This window comes from Theropithecus gelada, chromosome 1, assembly GCF_003255815.1.
Source record: "Theropithecus gelada isolate Dixy chromosome 1, Tgel_1.0, whole genome shotgun sequence".
In the NCBI taxonomy this organism is placed as follows: Eukaryota; Metazoa; Chordata; class Mammalia; order Primates; family Cercopithecidae; genus Theropithecus; species Theropithecus gelada.
In genome coordinates, this window is record NC_037668.1 from 180,014,228 (window position 1) to 180,033,435 (window position 19,208).

The following is a 19,208-nucleotide window of genomic DNA, read 5'->3' on the forward strand; positions in this document are numbered from 1 at the left end:
AGAAAGCAAGAAAAATTCAAAAACTCTAAAAGTGGTGTATTTTAATATGTCCTCCTCAGAAACTGGCTGTGTAGTGAAACAAAAAATACAGTTGTAAAGAATATGAAAAATAAAAGTACCCATCCAGATTGTGTATGCATATGTGTATGTGTGTGTTTGGGGATTTGTAGTTACCAAAGAATATATATGTTTTATAAATGACAATGGAATATTTTCAACATGAAATATTAGCCCACAAAATACAAATAAGGTGTTTTATAATCACAATTTAAAAAAACTACAAAATGTAAATCAACAACAAAAATACAAAGTTATCTACATGGGGAAAATCTCATTAAAGATGAAATTAAAATAAGAGTATAAGTTTAGAAAAACGTAAAGTGAAATTGATTAATATTAAAACCTGTAGGATGTCACTAAAGCAGTACAGTACTTAAAGAAAATCTAAAGCCATAATTAACATATACAAAAAACAAGAAATAATGGAAAAAAGTCCTAAGCACTCAACCCAGAATTTAAAAGACCAATACAATAAACCAAAACAGGCTAGAAATAAATAATAAATATAAAAGCAGAAAACAAACAAAATCAAAGAAGATAATAGCACTCAAAGTTGATTTTTGAAAAGTCTAAAATAAAGTCTGTTTTCAGAAGTAGATGTCCTTTGGGTCAAATCTCTTTTGTCCTGGGAGTTTTTCCTAAAGGCTCACCCTAGAACCACCCCTCCTTCACTCTTACAATTACTTTTGTATTCATTTAATTCCATGTATTAACCCTACCTGTTTGAAATGCCTAGAATGCTTCTGTTTTCTGCACCGAATTCTGATTATCAACACAGTATTTAAGGACACAAGACCTCTAAATATGGCTATCTAACTTTTCCAACTGGAAAAGAAAAAAGGAAGAATAATCAGTCCATGGCACATTCCTTCAAAACAGCTTTTTAAATGCTTGAAGCCTTCTGGACTGAAGTGCTCATTGAAGAATTTGACAGATTATGTAGCTGCCACAATAAAACACTACGATGGGAATAAGAAATACAGAGCTATGGAATGGGTTGGCAATTTCTCACTTCACTAGAGAACTTTAAGAAAGATTGGATGTCAGCAAGAATGCCAGACTAAGGACTCAAAAAATCTACTCCTCCAGTAAAGAAACAAAAACATTGGAAACATTGTCAAAATCAACCTTTTCAGAACTTGGGAAATTAACCAAAGACTTGCAAAAATCCAAAAAGTATTTATTAAAAAATAAGTAGCTAAATTTCATTTAAAACAGTGAGTTTTGTGGCATTTTAACTGACCTACCCCGTCACCCTCTCTCCAGCTCAAACTTGAAAACAAATAGTCCAATAATCGCAGTGAAAAAAGCAGCCTAGCAGACACTGAAGGAAGTACAATAGGTTTCAAGCTACCTAAAAGTACCATTCTGAGAGAACTGTCATTATTTGACCTGTCTGGCCTTTCTGTGAAAGTTCCTATTTGCAAGATTTTTCTTTATTTAACCAGACTCAATGTTCTGTCAGTGCAAACCTTTTCCCCAGGGGTAAAGTCTGTATAAACAGACTTCATAGAATTTATATAGAAAAGTTCTCGTTTCCTTATGCTTCTAAAACAAATTACCTCACACTTGGTAGCTTAAACAATACAAATTTATCTTATAGTTTTTTAGGTCAGAAGTCTAACATGGCCTGACTGGGTTAATATTAAGGTGTTAGCAGAGCTGAGTTCCCTTCTGGAGGCTCTAGAGGAGAATCTGTTCCCTTGCCTTTTCCAACTTCTACAGGCCATTTCCTCCATCTTCAAAGCCAGCAATGGGCAGGCCATGTGAGGATGTGAGTGGAGCATTCTTCTCACATTATATCACTTTGATATGCTGCTTCCCTTTTCTGCATTTAATGATCTTTATGATTACATTGGGTTCATCCAGATAATTAGGTATTATCTTCCTATTTTAAGGTCAAATGATTAACAGCCTTAATTCCCCTTTATGATGTAACCTAACATATTAACAGGTTCAAGGATTAGGATATGAAAATTTGGGAGGATGCCAGTATTCTGCCTACCTACTAATGAATCAAGACACAACAATGAAAACCAGCAACAAAAAACAATAACAATAAAAATCATGAGGAGAGAAGGATATGATTTTCAGAGTTGCCACATTATATTATTTAAAATACCTACTTTTTCAACAAAAATCACAAGATAGCATTGCTCATACATAGAAAAAGAAGCAGCATAGAAACTGTCCATCAGGAAACTTAGAACCTAGATATTGGATTTACTAGGCAAAAACTTTAAATCTGCTATTTTAAATACAATTAGCCCTCTCTATCTGCAGTGTCAATCAACCACAGATTGGAAATTTTTAAAATAAAAAATAACAATACAACAATAAAAATTAATACAAATAAAAAATGTAGTATAACTACTAATTACATAGCATTCATGCTATATTGGGAATTAAGTAATCTAGAGACAATAAACTATATAAGAGGATGTGTATACACAAATACTATACAATTTAATGTTTATCTCAATAGTTTTTGGGGTACAGGTGGTGTTGGTTACATGGATAAATTCTTCAGTGGTGATTTGAGATTTTAATACACCCATCACTCGAACAGTGTATGCTGTACCCAATATGTAGTCTTTTATCCCTCATCCCCCGTCACACTTCCCCCTGAATCTCCAAAGTGCATTATATCATTCTTATGCCTTTGCATCCTCATGGCTTAGCTCCTACTTAAAAGTGAGAACATACAATATTTGATTTTCCATTCCTGGGTTACTTCACTTAGAATAATGGCCTCCAACTCCATCCAAGTTGCTGCAAAAGACATTATTTCATTCCTTTTTATGGCTGAGTAGTTCCCATGGTGTGTGTGTGTGTGTGTGTACATATATATAATATATATAATATATATTTTATATATATTTTATATATATATATATCACATTTTCTTTATCCACTCTGGTTGATGGGCACTTAGGTTGGTTCCATATCTTTGCAATTGCGAATTGTGCTGCTGTAAACATGCATGTGCACGTGTCTTTTTCATATAACGACTTTTTTTCTTTTGGATAAATACCCAGTAGTGAGATTGCCAGGTTGAATGGTATTCTACTTTTGGTTCCTTAAGGAATCTTCATACTGTTCTCCATAGTGGTTGTACTAATTTACATTCCCACCAGCAGTGTAAAAGTGTTCCCTTTCACTGCATCCACAGCACACCTTTTTTTTTTTTTTTTTGCTTTTTACCTATGGTCATTGTGTTAGTTCATTCTCATGCTGCTAATAAAGACATACCCAAGACTGGGTAATTTATAAAGGAAAGAGGTTACATTGACTCACAGTTCAGCATGGCTGGGGAGGCCCCAGGAAGTTTATAATCATGGCTGAAGGGGAAGCAAACACATTCTTCTTCACATGGTAGCAGCAAGGAATAGTGCAGAGCAAAGGTGGGGAAAAGTCCCTTATAAGACCATTAGATTTCATGAGAACTTACTCCCATGATTCAATTACCTCCCATTGGGTCCCTCCCACAACACATAGAAATTATGGGAACTATGATTCAGGGTGAGATTTGGGTGGGTACACAGTGAAACCATATCAGCCACTCTTGCAGGAGTAAGGTGGTATCTCATTGTGGTTTCAATTTGCATTTCCCTAATGATGAGTGATGTCGAGCTTTTTTTCATATATTAAAAATGGTTGGCTGCCTGTATATCTTTGAGAATTGTCTATTCATATCCTTTGACCACTTTTTGATAGGATTATTTCTTTTTTCTTGCTGATCTATTTGAGTTCCTTGTAAATTCTAAATATTGGTCCTTTGCCAGATGCATAGTTTGCTAAAATTTTTTCCCACTCTGTGGGTTGTCTGTTAACTCTGCTGATTATTTCTTTTGTTATGCAGAAGGTTTTAGATTTAATTGGTCCCATTTATTATTTTTGCAACAAATACTATACAAATTTTTTTAGATGTGCTGCTTTTTATTATTATTATTATTATTATTATTATTATTATTATTACTATACTTTCAGTTCTAGGGTACATGTGCACAATGTGCAGGTTTGTTACATATGTATACATGTGCCATATTGGTGTGCTGCACCCATTAACTTGTCATTTACATTAGGTATATCTCCTAATGCTATCCCTCTCCCCTCCCCCCTCCCCACAATAGGCCCCAGTGTGTGATGTTCCCCTTCCTGTGTCCAAGTGATCTCATTGTTCAATTTCCACCTATGAGTGAGAACATGCGGTGTTTGGTTTTCTGTTCTTGCAATAGTTTGCTGAGAATGATGGCTTCCAGCTGCATCCATGTCCCCACAAAGGACACAAACTCATCCTTTTTTATGGCTGCATAGTATTCCATGGTGTATATGTGCCACATTTTCTTAATCCAGTCTGCCACTGATGGACATTTGGGTTGATTCCAAGTCTTTGCTATTGTGAATAGTGCTGCAATAAACATACGTGCGCATGTGTCTTTATAGCAGCATGATTTATAATCCTTTGGGTATATACCCAGTAATGGGATGGCTGGGTCAAATGGTATTTCTAGTTCTAGATCCTTGAGGAATCACCACATTGTTTTCCACAATGGTTGAACTAGTTTACAGTCCTACCAACACTGTAAAAGTGTTCCTATTTCTCCACATCCTCTCCAGCACCTGTTGTTTCCTGATTTTTTTAATGATTGCCATTCTAACTGGTGTGAGATGGTATCTCATTTTGATTTTGATTTGCATTTCCTTTGCCCACTTTTTGATGGAGTTGTTTGTTTTTTTCTTGTAAATTTGTTTGAGTTCTTTGTAGGTTCTGGATATTAGCCCTTTGTCAGAACTATACAATTTAATATAAGGAACTTGAGCATCAACAAATTTTGGTATCCATGTGGGGTCCTAGAATCAATCCCCTGTGGATATTGAGGGATGACTGAATGTTCCAAGAATTACAGGAAACCATGTATAAAGAACCAAAGAAAAGTAGCTGAATTATCATTAAATATAGATATTAATCAAGAGACAGAAATTACTTTTAAAAGCCAAATAAAGATTCTAAAGTGTAATAAAGACTCAACACCTGGAAGAAGAAAGCTGGAAGCTGGAAGAAGAAAGAAATCAACAAATTTGAAGATTGATCAGTTGAGATAATCCAATTTTAGAATCAAAGAAAAAAGAAGAAAGAAAAGTGAATAGAGCCTCTACGACTTGTGGAAACACCATCAAACATAATGTGAGTACCAGAGGAGAGAGGAAAGAGAAACGTACAGAAAGAATGCCTTAAAAGGTAATAACTGAAACATTCCCAAATTTGAAGAAAAGCATCAAGCTATATATCTAAGAAGTTTAAAAAATTCTAAGTTAGATAAACTCAAAGAAGTCCCCACCAAGACATCAAAACCAAACTGTTTAAAACCAACAGCTAAGAATCTTGAAAGCAGTAAGAGAGAAGTGACTTATGTGCAAAGATCCTCAATACAACCAACAGCCAATTTCTCATCAAAAAAGACAAAGGCCAGAAGGTAGTAGGATGACATAGCCAAAGTGCTGAAAGAAAATGACTACCAATCAAGAATTTCATATGCAGAAAATCTGTCTTTTAAAATTAAGAAGAAATTAAGATATTTCTAGAACAAAAATTGAATTATTTCTAGAATTCATTGCTAGACCACTGTTCTATGAGGAATACTAAAAGGAGTTCTTCAAGTTGAAATGAAACAATAAATCTAATATACACAAAAGAATAAAGTTCACTGGTAGAGGTAACTACATAGGTAAATGTGTAAGATGTAAAAAACTGTATATTTTGCTCATAACTCATTTTTTCTCCTATTGATTTAAAAGATGATAATATAAAGCAATAATGGGCACTTTAAAATGTAATTTGTTTAATAATAATGGCATAAAAGAGGGGAAACAGAGAGAGCTAATTAGGAACAAAATTTTTGTATACTATTGAAATATCCAAATACTATATTAATTAAGATTCTAATACTCAGGAAAACTACTAAAAATAAAACTCAAAAAAAGTAAAAGAATCAATAAGGTAAATAAAATGGCACCCAAGAAAATGTCAGCAATGGAGAAAGAGAAAAACAAAAAATGACATAATAAATATTGAAATGTATAACCAATGACAGATATAAACTCTACCACATCAGTAGTTAAATTAAATATAAATGGATTAAATGCTCCAATCAAAAGGCAGAGATTGGCAGAATGGATTTTTTAAAAATTCCAACTGTATGTTGCCTATAATAGCACACTTTAGATTTGAAGACAAATAAATTGAAAATAAAAAGATGGAAAACAATATATGATGCAAACAGTAATGGAAAAAGAACTGAGGGGGCTATACTAACATCACACAAAATAGACTTCAAAAAAAACTGTTACTGGCAACAAAGTAGGACTTTAAAAACAATAATAGAAAAGGTTAATTCATCAGGATATACCAATTATAAATATATATGTACATAACAACAGATCCCCAATATACATGGAACAAAAATGGACAAACTCAAAGGGAGAAACAGACAATACAACAACAAAAGTTAGAGACTTCGATATCCCACTTTCCATAGTGGATACAACAACTACACAGAAAATCAATAAAAAGATAGAAGACTTGTACAACCTATAATGCAACTGGCACACATAGACTACTCCACCAGAAAACACATTCTTCTCAAGTCCACATGTCCTATTCTCAAAGATAGACTATATATAAGACTATAAGACAACTCTTGATACATTTAAAAGGACTATAATCTTACAGTATATGTTCTCCAGCACAATGAAATTTAGGAACCAATAATAAAACAAAATTTGGGAACTTCACAAATATGTGAAAATGAAGTATCACACTCCTAAATAACTATTGGTCAAAGAAGAAATCACATGATAGATAACATTTTGAGAGGAATGAAAACAAAAACAACATGCCAAAACTTGTGGGATGTACATAAAGAAGAGCTTAGACTGATTTGTAGCTGCAAACATGCATATTAAAAAATAAGATCTCAAATTGATAACCTAACATTCTACCTTAAAACCAGAAAAAAAGAAGAGTAAACTCTACCCAAAGTAAGCAAAAGGAAAAAACAAACAAACAAAAAATTAGAGCATATACAAATTAAATAGAGAATAGAAAAACAGTAGAGAAAATTATCAAAACCAAAAGCTGATTCTTGGAAAAGATCAACAAAATCAAAAAGACTTCAGCTATACTAAGAAAAACAAAAGCGAGAAGACCTAATTACTATAAACAGAAATGAAAGAGGGATCGTTACTACCAATCTTACAAAAATAATAATTTAAAAAAAAACTGTAGGAAAAGATTACAAACAGTTGTATGCCGACAAATTAGATAACTTAGATAAAACAAAAACAATCTTAGAAAGATGCAAACTACTGAAATTGACTGAATTGTATACTCTAAAAGGATGACTTTTCTAGTGTGTGAATTATATCTGTGATCTCTTTGTGAATAACGAGCTCAGAATTTTTAATGTGCAACTCAAGAAACAATTGGGATCAAGAAGCACCCATAACTGACCTACAAAAATCTCATAATAAATCAGATAGTCTGATTTGACGCTCATTGTATTTCAACATGATTTTAATTTATAGCCTCAGAGGGTTGAAAAAAAATAAGCCAATTGCTTTTCTACTCCAAATAATTAGAGATAAAAATTATTGCTAGGCATTTTTTTTTTCTAAAAGGCTTCTATTAAGTCTTCACAGCCAGATATAGCAAACATAAAGATGTTATCTTCGCTAATTGTTTCAGATGCCCTCAAGGTAGTTTCCATATGAAACACACGCTTTAGGCCAGGTGCAGTGGCTCACGCCTGTAATCCCAGAACTTTGGAAGGCCGAGGTGGATGGATCATGAGGTCAGGAGTTCGAGACCAGCCTGGCCAACATAGTGAAACCCCATCTCTACTAAAAAGACAAAAAATTAGCCAGGAGTGGTGGCGAGTGCCCATAACCCCAGCTACTCAGGAGGCTGAGGCAGGAGAATCACTTGAACCCGGGAGGTGGAAGTTGTAGTGAGCCAAGTTCGCGCCATTATACTCCAGCCCAGGCAACAGTGTGAGACTCCGTCTCAAAAAATATATATATGCTTTAGAAATGTCAAAACATAATTCAGTAACTAAAAGAGGAAAGCTAATGACTAAAGACCTTGTACAGAGAAGCTCTTTGGGTATAGCCTGATTTATTTCTCATTTTGAGGTTAAAAGTAAATACAGGTAGCGTGATGCCTCCAGCTTTGTTCTTTTGACTTAGGATTGTCTTGGAGATGCGGGCTCTTTTTTGGTTCCATATGAACTTTAAAGCAGTTTTTTCCAATTCTGTGAAGAAACTCATTGGTAGCTTGATGGGGATGGCATTGAATCTATAAATTACCTTGGGCAGTATGGCCATTTTCACGATATTGATTCTTCCTATCCATGAGCATGGTATGTTCTTCCATTTGTTTGTGTCCTCTTTTATTTCACTGAGCAGTGGTTTGTAGTTCTCCTTGAAGAGGTCCTTTACATCCCTTGTAAGTTGGATTCCTAGGTATTTTATTCTCTTTGAAGCAATTGTGAATGGAAGTTCATTCATGATTTGGCTCTCTGTTTGTCTGTTACTGGTGTATAAGAATGCTTGTGATTTTTGCACATTAATTTTGTATCCTGAGACTTTGCTGAAGTTGCTTATCAGCTTAAGGAGATTTTGGGCTGAGACAATGGGGTTTTCTAAATATACAATCATGTCATCTGCAAAGAGGGACAATTTGACTTCTTCTTTTCCTAACTGAATACCCTTGATTTATTTCTCTTGCCTGATTGCCCTAGCCAGAACTTCCAACATTATGTTGAATAGGAGTGGTGAGAGAGGGCATCCCTGTCTTGTGCCAGTTTTCAAAGGGAATTTTTCCAGTTTTTACCCATTCAGTATGATATTGGCTGTGGGTTTGTCATAAATAGCTCTTATTATTTTGAGGTACGTTCCATCAATACCGAATTTATTGAGCGTTTTTAGCATGAAGGACTGTTGAATTTTCTCAAAAGCCTTTTCTGCATCTATTGAGATAGTCATGTGGTTCTTGTCTTTGGTTCTGTTTATATGCTGGATTATGTTTATTGATTTGCGAATGTTGAACCAGCCTTGCATCAAGGGATGAAGCCCACTTGATCATGGTGGATAAGCTTTTTGATGTGCTGCTGAATCCGATTTGCCAGTATTTTATTGAGGATTTTTGCATCGATGTTCATCAGGGATATTGGTCTAAAATTCTCTTTTTTTGTTGTGTCTCTGCCAGGCTTTGGTATCAGGATGATGTTGGCCTCATAAAATGAGTTAGGGAGGATTCCCTCTTTTTCTATTGATTGGAATAGTTTCAGAAGGAATGGTACCAGCTCCTCCTTGTACCTCTGGTAGAATTCAGCTGTGAATCCATCTGGTCCTGGACTTTTTTTGGTTGGTAGGCTATTAATTATTGCCTCAATTTCAGAGCCTGCTATTGGTCTATTCAGGGATTCAACTTCTTCCTGGTTTAGTCTTGGAAGAGTGTAAGTGTCCAGGAAATTATCCATTTCTTCTAGATTTTCTAGTTTATTTGCGTAGAGGTGTTTATAGTATTCTCTGATGTTAGTTTGTATTTCTGTGGGGTCGGTGGTGATATCCTCTATCATTTTTTATTGCGTCTATTTGATTCTTCTCTCTTTTCTTCTTTATTAGTCTTGCTAGTGGTCTGTCAATTTTGTTGATCTTTTCAAAAAACCAACTCCTGGATTCATTGATTTTTTGGAGGGTTTTTTGTGTCTCTATCTCCTTCAGTTCTGCTCTGATCTTAGTTATTTCTTGCCTTCTGCTAGCTTTTGAATGCGTTTGCTCTTGCTTCTCTAGTTCTTTTAATTGTGATGTTAGAGTGTCAATTTTAGATCTTTTCTGCTTTCTCTTGTGGGCATTTAGTGCTATAAATTTCCCTCTACACACTGCTTTAAATGTGTCCCAGAGATTCTGGTATGTTGTATCTTTGTTTTGACTTCAAACTATACTACAAGGCTACAGTAACCAAAACAGCATGGTACTGGTACCAAAACAGAGATATAGACCAATGGAACAGAACAGAGTCCTCAGAAATAATACCACACATCTACAGCCATCTGATCTTTGACAAACCTGAGAGAAACAAGAAATGGGGAAAGGATTCCCTATTTAATAAATGGTGCTGGGAAAATTGGCTAGCCATAAGTAGAAAGCTGAAACTGGATCCTTTCCTTACTCCTTATACGAAAATTAATTCAAGATGGATTAGAGACTTAAATGTTAGACCTAATACCATAAAAACCCTAGAGGAAAACCTAAGTAGTACCATTCAGGACATAGGCATGGGCAAAGACTTCATGTCTAAAACACCAAAAGCAACGGCAGCAAAAGCCAAAATTGACAAATGGGATCTCATTAAACTAAAGAGCTTCTGCACAGCAAAAGAAACTACCATCGGAGTGAACAGGCAACCTACAGAATGGGAGAAAATTTTTGCAATCTACTCATCTGACAAAGGGCTAATATCCAGAACCTACAAAGAACTCAAACAAATTTACAAGAAAAAAACAAACAACCCCATCAAAAAGTGGGCAAAGGATATGAACAGACATTTCTCAAAAGAAGACATTCATTCAGCCAACAGACACATGAAAAAATGCTCATCATCACTGGCCATCAGAGAAATGCAAATCAAAACCACAATGAGATACCATCTCACACCAGTTAGAATGGCGATCACTAAAAAGTCAGGAAACAACAGGTGCTGGAGAGGATGTGGAGAAATAGGAACACTTTTACACTGTTGGTGGGATTGTAAACTAGTTCAACCATTATGGAAAACAGTATGGCAATTCCTCAAGGATCTAGAACTAGATGTACCATATGACCCAGCCATCCCATTACTGGGTATATACCCAAAGGATTATAAATCATGCTACTATAAAGACACATGCACACACATGTTTATTGCGGCACTATTCACAATAGCAAAGACTTGGAATCAACCCAAATGTCCATCAGTGACAGACTGGATTAAGAAAATGTGGCACATATACACCATGGAATACTATGCAGCCATAAAAAAGGATGAATTTGTGTCCTTTGTAGGGACATGGATGCAGCTGGAAACCATCATTCTTAGCAAACTATCACAAGAACAGAAAACCAAACACCGCATGTTCTCACTCATAGGTGGGAACTGAACAATGAGATCACTTGGACTCGGGAAGGGGAATATCACACACCGGGGCCTATCATGGGGAGCGGGGAGGGGAGAGGGATTGCATTGGGAGTTATACCTGATGTAAATGACGAGTTGATGGGTGCTGACGAGTTGATGGGTGCAGCACAGCAACATGGCACAAGTATACATATGTAACAAACCTGCACGTTATGCACATGTACCCTAGAACTTAAAGTATAATAAAAAATAAATAATAATAATAATAACAATAAATTATTCATTTATCTTAAAAGTATTTTGGAAGTGTCTATGTATAAATAAATGTTTGGAACAAAAAAAAAAGTAAATACAAATATAAATTCCATTGCTCCCTTCTAGCATTGAAATGCATAGTCTTGAAATTTAGGAAAACACTGTTCTAGATAGAGTAGCAATAAGGTAACAATATCTTATGATCTTATTTTAATAATAAGATGTCGGCATTCTCCAAGAAGAAGGTTGAATTCCATTCAATTTGCTGGGTATTTTTTCCTTTTTCCAAAAGCCACATGTACATATCATGGTGAAACTACAATACCTTCTTCTTGACACATTGTGTGCTAGATTTTGCCTATTCCTTCAATCACGCAGGTCATGAATAGAGTCTTTCAAATCCTGGTTAAATTTCAGGTAGTATATAAGTGATCTAAATGTAATTTTGGTGAGTTAATATTCTCTATCTAGTGAAATTATGAAATAGGGAGGAATAAATTAATCTATACCAAGAAAATCATAGAGTCCTGAACTGAAGTTATCCATGAAAAAAGAAAAAGGTTCCCTACAACATTCCCAAGTCTCCTTTAAGCCACATTTGAGCTATTAAACAAAACACAGAAACGATAGAGGAACCATTTTTGAGTGGGTGTTAGCAGATGTTAGCCAAGCAAATACTTTTTAAAAAATAAAATTAAAATAAGGGGTGCTCTACTAATGTTTTTACCAGACAACTAATACAGACCCAAGAGAGTTCCTGGCCAAGAGTAAAGGCAGGAGGGACTTTACAGATATTTATCAAAATGGTGCAGTGAGAAGGGCCAGAAATCAAATATGTGTTTTGCCAGACAGACTTTATGCTGTCATTTACAGATGCTGACTAGGAACCAGGCACCAGGCTAAGATTTTCACATGTAATCTGTCATCTGATCCTCACATAACTTCCATAACTGTGGTGCACTCTCTCTATCCTTCCCATTTTACAGATGAGGAATGTGTGTTTTTATCCTGCAGTTATTAATTGGCAATATAGAAAAGGAAATTTGAAGCAACAATATTTTACTTTTTCTGGTGCTTCACCTTGGTTGATTTTTTTCCTGGGAAATAATTGTGTGCAGATAAAATGAATGCTTGGACTATTAGACTCCAAATAATCATTTGTTTGTGGAAACATCTGTCGCACTTGGCAAATAAATGAGGTTTAGATATAATTTCATAGTTTGGTCTAGGGAATAAAAACTTCCAGAATTATTAAACTTTGATGATCCAAAAGACCACCTACTGAGGGCTCCTGCCCTTTATAAAAGACAGAACACCCCCTCCTGGAAAACCCCATGAGAATGTTCCTCTTCTCTTGATCATGACGTGGTCTCCTAGTCCAGGAGACCAGGCACCCTTACTATAGCTTTTAGAAACAACTTTTGCTATGATTAAGAAGAATGGTAGTATCTAAGATATTTTTATAAGAAAAGAAAACATTAAACAATTGAAACACTGAATATTTTAGGATTAGACATTTCTGGATGACAACTGTAGTAAATGAACATTTGCTGAATCTGTTACCCTTCAATAAAGATTAGGATTAAAAAAAAAAAAAAACCTGGGCTGGGCATGGTGGCTCACACCTGTAATCCCAACACTTTGGAAGGCCGAGGTCGGCAGACATCTTGAGGCCAGGAGTTCAAGACCAGCCTGGGCAACATGGTGAAATCCCATCTCTACAAAAAGTACAAAAGTTAGCCAGGCGTGGTGGCATTTGCTTGTAGTCCTCCCTACTAGGGAGTCTGAGGTGGGAAGATCACCTGAGCCCAGGGAGATTCAGGCTGTAATGAGCCATGATCATGCCACTGTACTCCAACTTGGGTGACAGACTGAGACTTTGTCTCTAAAAACAAAAATAAAAGCAAAAAATTCTAACTTAAAAAGTAACTATAGGGATGGCTGATAAATTAATAACTGAACCTAATTAAATGAGGATTGCTTCCCTATAGGTTTTGTAATGCCTTTTTAAATACATAGAATAAGAATTGTATGCAATACTTTGGGAGCATTCAAAGAGCAAGAGTATTAGTGGGGCTAGTTCCTCTCCTCTTCCTCCTACTGTAACTTCTGCTATTGACTGCTAAGTTTCATTAACTTTTTTATGAAACTAAATTCTCATATCTACAGTAATTGGAACAAACCAAATCCAAATTCAAATACTCAAGTACTTCAATGCATGGTGTCTTTTAAGCCATGCTTTTCACATCCCATTTGTGCATAGTTTTCCACATTATATTAACTTGTCATTTTAACCACTGAGGTCTTTTTGAAGTCTATCATCAACCAGTCTCTTAGAAATTCCTACATTTTTTAACATTTCCAGTTATCAGTAAAGTCATTAATACAAGTATTGAAGAGGACAGAGTCAGGTTTGCAGCCTTATGTGTCCAATGTGATGTTATTGTCACGAATGTCCAAATGCCAGTTTTCTGTCTAGATTTCTAGATTCCCATCACATGCACTCAGTCAACTGCTTTTTTCCAGGCTGATCACAATTAGTATCAGATTAGAAGTGCACTTCAGCATTTATTCTCCCTTCAGGGAGATGAACTGTTATGTACACAAGCCATGATCATATTAGTTGAAATGTTTTAAGCTACTACCATACCTTACCTCTATCCTGTGATTTGTATCAGGAAGGTAGTTTTATATTCTCCCTCTGATTAAGCAATTTTTAATAAGCTCTTAAAATGACTAACGTTCTGCTTCTCTTTCTTTTTGCATTAACTCATATGTTTACCAGTCTGCCCCCTTCTCTTTGATGATTTTCCATGTAGATGTGCACCCTAATTGCATCTCTGTCAACCAACATTTTGTTATAATATTCACGTTTACAGACTTGTGCCTTCTTAGGTATCAATTATGCTTTTTCTCTTCTGTTGTTGTTCTTTATTTGATGGGATACTTGATTTCTCTCACAGACGCTGGTTTTCAATCAGTCTTGACTATACTGGCAAGTCTTCAGGACTGTCTTTAGTGTCTAGGCCAATGTTTTTCCAAATACTGGCTCACAGACCACCTATATTAGAGGTGCTGTTTCAGGAGATCTGGGACTAGGCCTAGGAAGCTGTATTTTTAATATGTAACTCGCATGTCTTTTAAGAATATTGAAATTTTAGAGCATCTGTTCTAGGCAGATTCTTCCAGGACTGGAGACATACACTCTATTCTTTATTATACAGCAGGGGTCCCCAGCCCTGGGCCACAGACTGATACCAGTTGATGGTCTGTTAGGTACTGGGCTACATAGCAGGAGGTGAGTGGCAGGAGAGCAAGCATTACCACCTGAGTGCTGCCTCCTGTCAGATCAGCAGCAGCACTAGATTCTCATAGGAGTACGAACCCTATTGTCAACCGTGCCTGCAAGGAATCTGGGTTGCGTATTCATTATGAGAATCTAATGCCTGATGATCTGTCACTGTCTCCCATCACCCCAGATGGGACCGTCTAGTTGCAGGAAAACAAGCTCAGGGCTCCCACTGATTCTACATTATGGTGAGTTGTATAATTATATCATTATATATTACAATGTAATAATAATAGAAATAAAGTGCCCAATAAGTGTAATGCACTTGGATAATCCTGAAACCATCCCTCTCTCTAGTCTGTGGAAAAATTGTCTTCCAAGAAACTGGTTCCTGGTGCCAAAAAGATTGGAGGCTGCTATTATAGAGCATTCATTTAAGCATTTTAAAACAGTCTAGAGAACAAAACATCCTTCTTTTTTAAAACACCTCAAGAAGTAGAAGTCAGCAAAACTAGCTGCTACCATTTATTTAGTGTCTATGAAGTGGGAGATGTTTTACACCTATCATCTCTAAACCCCAAAATCACTATGGAAGTCAGATACTCATAGAAATTAAGTAGTTTACTCAAGGTAACATATATCATGTTTAGCATAGCATTTAAACCAAAGTTGGCCTGACTCCTAAGTGCGTAAGATGATTGCATCATGCCATTCTATCCCACTTAACTGTTTCCTCTTAGCCAGTAACTGAGACCAGACAGGAACTTAACTTGATGGGAGAAGGAAGGTAAACAGCTTGTAGAAGGAGAAGAGAAGGAGCCTCAGGGTAGGGAAATAAGAAAGAAGAGAGAACCTCCTCCACAAGCATACTCTTAGATGGAAGTGTAAGTCTGAGTAGATGCTGGAGACAGCTGTAAAAGAGCCCTAGGAAGAGATAATGGCCTTATGGGGAATGAAGCAAATGCAAGGCAACTTACAATAGAGCAAGGTCAGCCTGTCCCCTAACCCCACTAGCAAGGTCAGCCAACTGTAAAATGGTTACATTCAGATATTGGTCTCCCAACTAACAATTCAGTGAAAGAATAAAGACCCACACGGTTTATGCGGTTTATGTATGTTACGGTATGTATGCAGGCATCCCTAAGTTAGGCATTCATATTTCAGGGACTGGGAAAAGAATAAATTGATTTATTGGAAACATTTAGGAAACTGATGATTTGAATCTTTTTAACTGGTTGATTCAAATGGAAGAAAATGTGCAAAGAAGCAAATTAGATGAATTCAATATCCAATGAAAACTTTTTCATTCACCTACTATTTACTCTTTTATTTGTTAAATATTTTTGACTGCCTACTATACACCTGGAATTAAGCTAGGTGCTAGGACATTATTCTACATTTAATTGCTTGGTAAATGTGAAGTGAATATATGAATGAATAAATTAATAAAGGGCTGAACAATAAATCATGTGAATTAGAGAAAATGAATAACGTGTACATTAAAATCTTGAACAGTTTTCTGCAAATATTCTGGCTAAATTAGGAAAGTTCAAGCCTCTAATTATTGGCCTTTTCTGATGAGCCTCTAGAGATCTGAAGTGGTATATTCAAGGTTATGTAGTCTTTCAAGTTTACTGTGAAGCTATGATTTTATTGAGGTACTCCATGGCCACCCAGACTTTTTATTACAGCACATTGGAGAAGATCCTGAGCCAAAGATGGCTTCTACTCACGAAATCCTTCTTATAGGCAGGCAAGAAAATTGCAGACAAGATTAAGAAATAATGCTGCCAACTTCTGTCTTTTCAACAAAAGTTATCTGTAGAAAGCTATAAGTTAACAGAATACAGATAACTTAAAATACAGGATGGTGTATTTAATTATGAGCTCCAGTATGTCCTATTTGACAACCTGAAAAGTGAAGATCCTAACATGAGCAATGATAATTACAATAATGTAAGAAAAAAACTAGGTTTTTTTTTTTTAATACAGGCTAATAAAATAAACACCTGTTTCTTTCATACTGTAATTCAATAAAAATGAGCCTACTATTTTTTTAAAAGTGATACAAATATTCTTTTGTTAAGATGTAGAAATTACATTACCATGAACATGCAGTTGAATGTGCTGTTGTGTTTCTCCAGCTGCATTGGTAGCCACACATGTGTATCTGCCAGCATCTTCCAACAGGGTTTTGGCAATTTGTAGAACTCGACCAGAAGACTGTATCTAATTGGGAGCAGAAAGCACAGATGATTTTTGTAGTTTATACTTGGATTTGAAAACATTCACTGAGACAGAAAATTTCATTTAAATGTATAATACCTAACAATATTTTCATGCCAATATCTTAATAAACTCTTGATAGACTAGAGCAAGTTCACATCATCATGCACAAGACAATAGATTAGTTTGATTGGAAAGCCTTTTCTTATTCATTGGAAAACACAAAATAAAATAACCTAAGGCCAGCTTACTGGTATAGTCATAGTGAATAAAAGACTTTAGCACTCAACTATGAAGTATGTGATGAAAAGTTAAGCTATTTGAAAAAAAAAAAAAACTGGCCACATTTATATAACAATTCATAAATAGTTTTAAAACAATGACTTTTTATTAAATGGTCATGAGAGCCAAAAAAACAATAAAATTATAAAATATGGATAATGGAAATGCAGATAAATTTCTTCCTATTTTTCCCAATTTCCCTCTTAAACCCACTGCAACTGGTCTCTGCCATTTTGAAACTTGTGATTCAGAGGTTATTCTTTGAAACATACTATTCAGAGGTTACTAGTAACTTCCAGTCACAATATCCATCAGCCTAGGTAGTAAGCTCATACTCTCCTCCACCATCTATAACATTTGGAGTGGTTGACTACCAACTCCTTGAAACTCTCTACCTTCTGGGTGTTAAAAAATAAGCATTCCCTCAGTTCTAATTCTCTGACTTTCTTAGGAGATTACTTTTCAGAATCTGCTTCCTTTTCCTGTTCCACACCCAAGGAACATAGCTGTCTGATAGTTTTTATCTAAACTCATGGCATCAGTGAAAAACTTTAATGCTTCCTAAATTTACAGGATAGCCTCACTTTCTCTCCTGAGCTCTACATGTGTCCTTCCAGCAATCTGCTGAACAGGTTAGTACATCAAATTTAACGTCAAATTCACTTGCACAAAATTAAGCTCATATATTTTTCCTTGTATTTCTGAAGTCTACTTCTGATTGCATGTTCCCAGTCTTGTTTAATGGCACCCACTATTTTTCCAGTCATCTAGGTTTTGGAGCCTACTTTGAATCCTATTAATTATGCCACTATATGTTTCTCAGATCGCCTGTTTTCCATTTCCATAGCCACTGTGGGATTATAATAGCTTCTTAACTGATGTTCCAGTGTCTCCAACCTCCCCAACTGTTAATCTATCTTGCATATTGTTGCCAGAATAATTTGTTTAAAATTCAAATTTGATCCTTTAACTAGTTTCCCATCAAAGTTCATTCATGGCTCTCCACCTTTCCCAAAATGAAATCTGAACTCAGCACAGCCCTCCAGGCTCACCACATTCTGACCCCAAATGACCTCTCCAAACTCTCCCATGTAAACTCCCACTTAACCTATTCTCCATTCATACTGTTATAAACATGTTAAGCAAACATTCATACATTTATATTCATGTCGGGACTATTATATTACATGGTCTTTAAATGCCATAATTTTTTAAGGCTGAATTAGGTCAGTCCTTTCTCCTTTTTCTTCTTACCCTTTACTCTCTCCTTGGATTAACTCATCCATGCCCATGGTTTCAAATATCGTTGATATGCCAATATGTCCAGCCAGAACTCTCCTTTGAGTTCCAAGACCATAATGATTCAATGACATCTCCACTAGTTGATCTCATAGTCACCTTAACCACCTAAAATCTAAAACTCAAATCAGTTTTCTCACCTCAAACTTGTCCCCCTCCAGTCTCTTAAACTCACTATATGGCAACACTTGTCCCCCTCCAGTCTCTTAAACTCACTGTATGGCAACACTAGCCATACAGTTGTATATGTTGGAATCCTAGGAGTCTTCCTTGACACATCCCTCTCCTTCACTTTTCACAGAGTCCTTCATCAACCCTCAGTGATTTAACTAATAAATACCTCACCAATCTATCCAAGTATCCTCATCTGCATGACCAGCATATGAGTCTCAATTTCTATCTTTTCTCTCTCCTAGACAAATGTAACTAGGTTCTGATTGGTTTCTACATATCTATCATTGGCTCCTCCAATTTATTCTTTGGAATGGGTCTGGATAACTATATTAAAATGCAAACCTGATCATGTCACTCCTCTCTTAAAACTCTTCAAAGGTCTCTCATTGCCTTAAAGTAAAAATAAAATCATTAACTGTACTTAAGTGCCTCCTACCTAGTCTC

The 19,208-nt window shown here is 35.7% G+C and overlaps 1 protein-coding gene across 1 annotated transcript in view; it reads right to left on the reverse strand.

The window, feature by feature from the left end:
- Positions 1-19,208, reverse strand: part of HMCN1 (hemicentin 1) — a 452,346-nt gene that overhangs the window by 152,900 nt on the left and 280,238 nt on the right. The window contains exon 36 of the mRNA XM_025362857.1: positions 16,889-17,012. Within this exon, the coding sequence (XP_025218642.1) occupies positions 16,889-17,012 (124 nt within the window). The remainder of the gene's footprint in view (positions 1-16,888; positions 17,013-19,208) is intronic.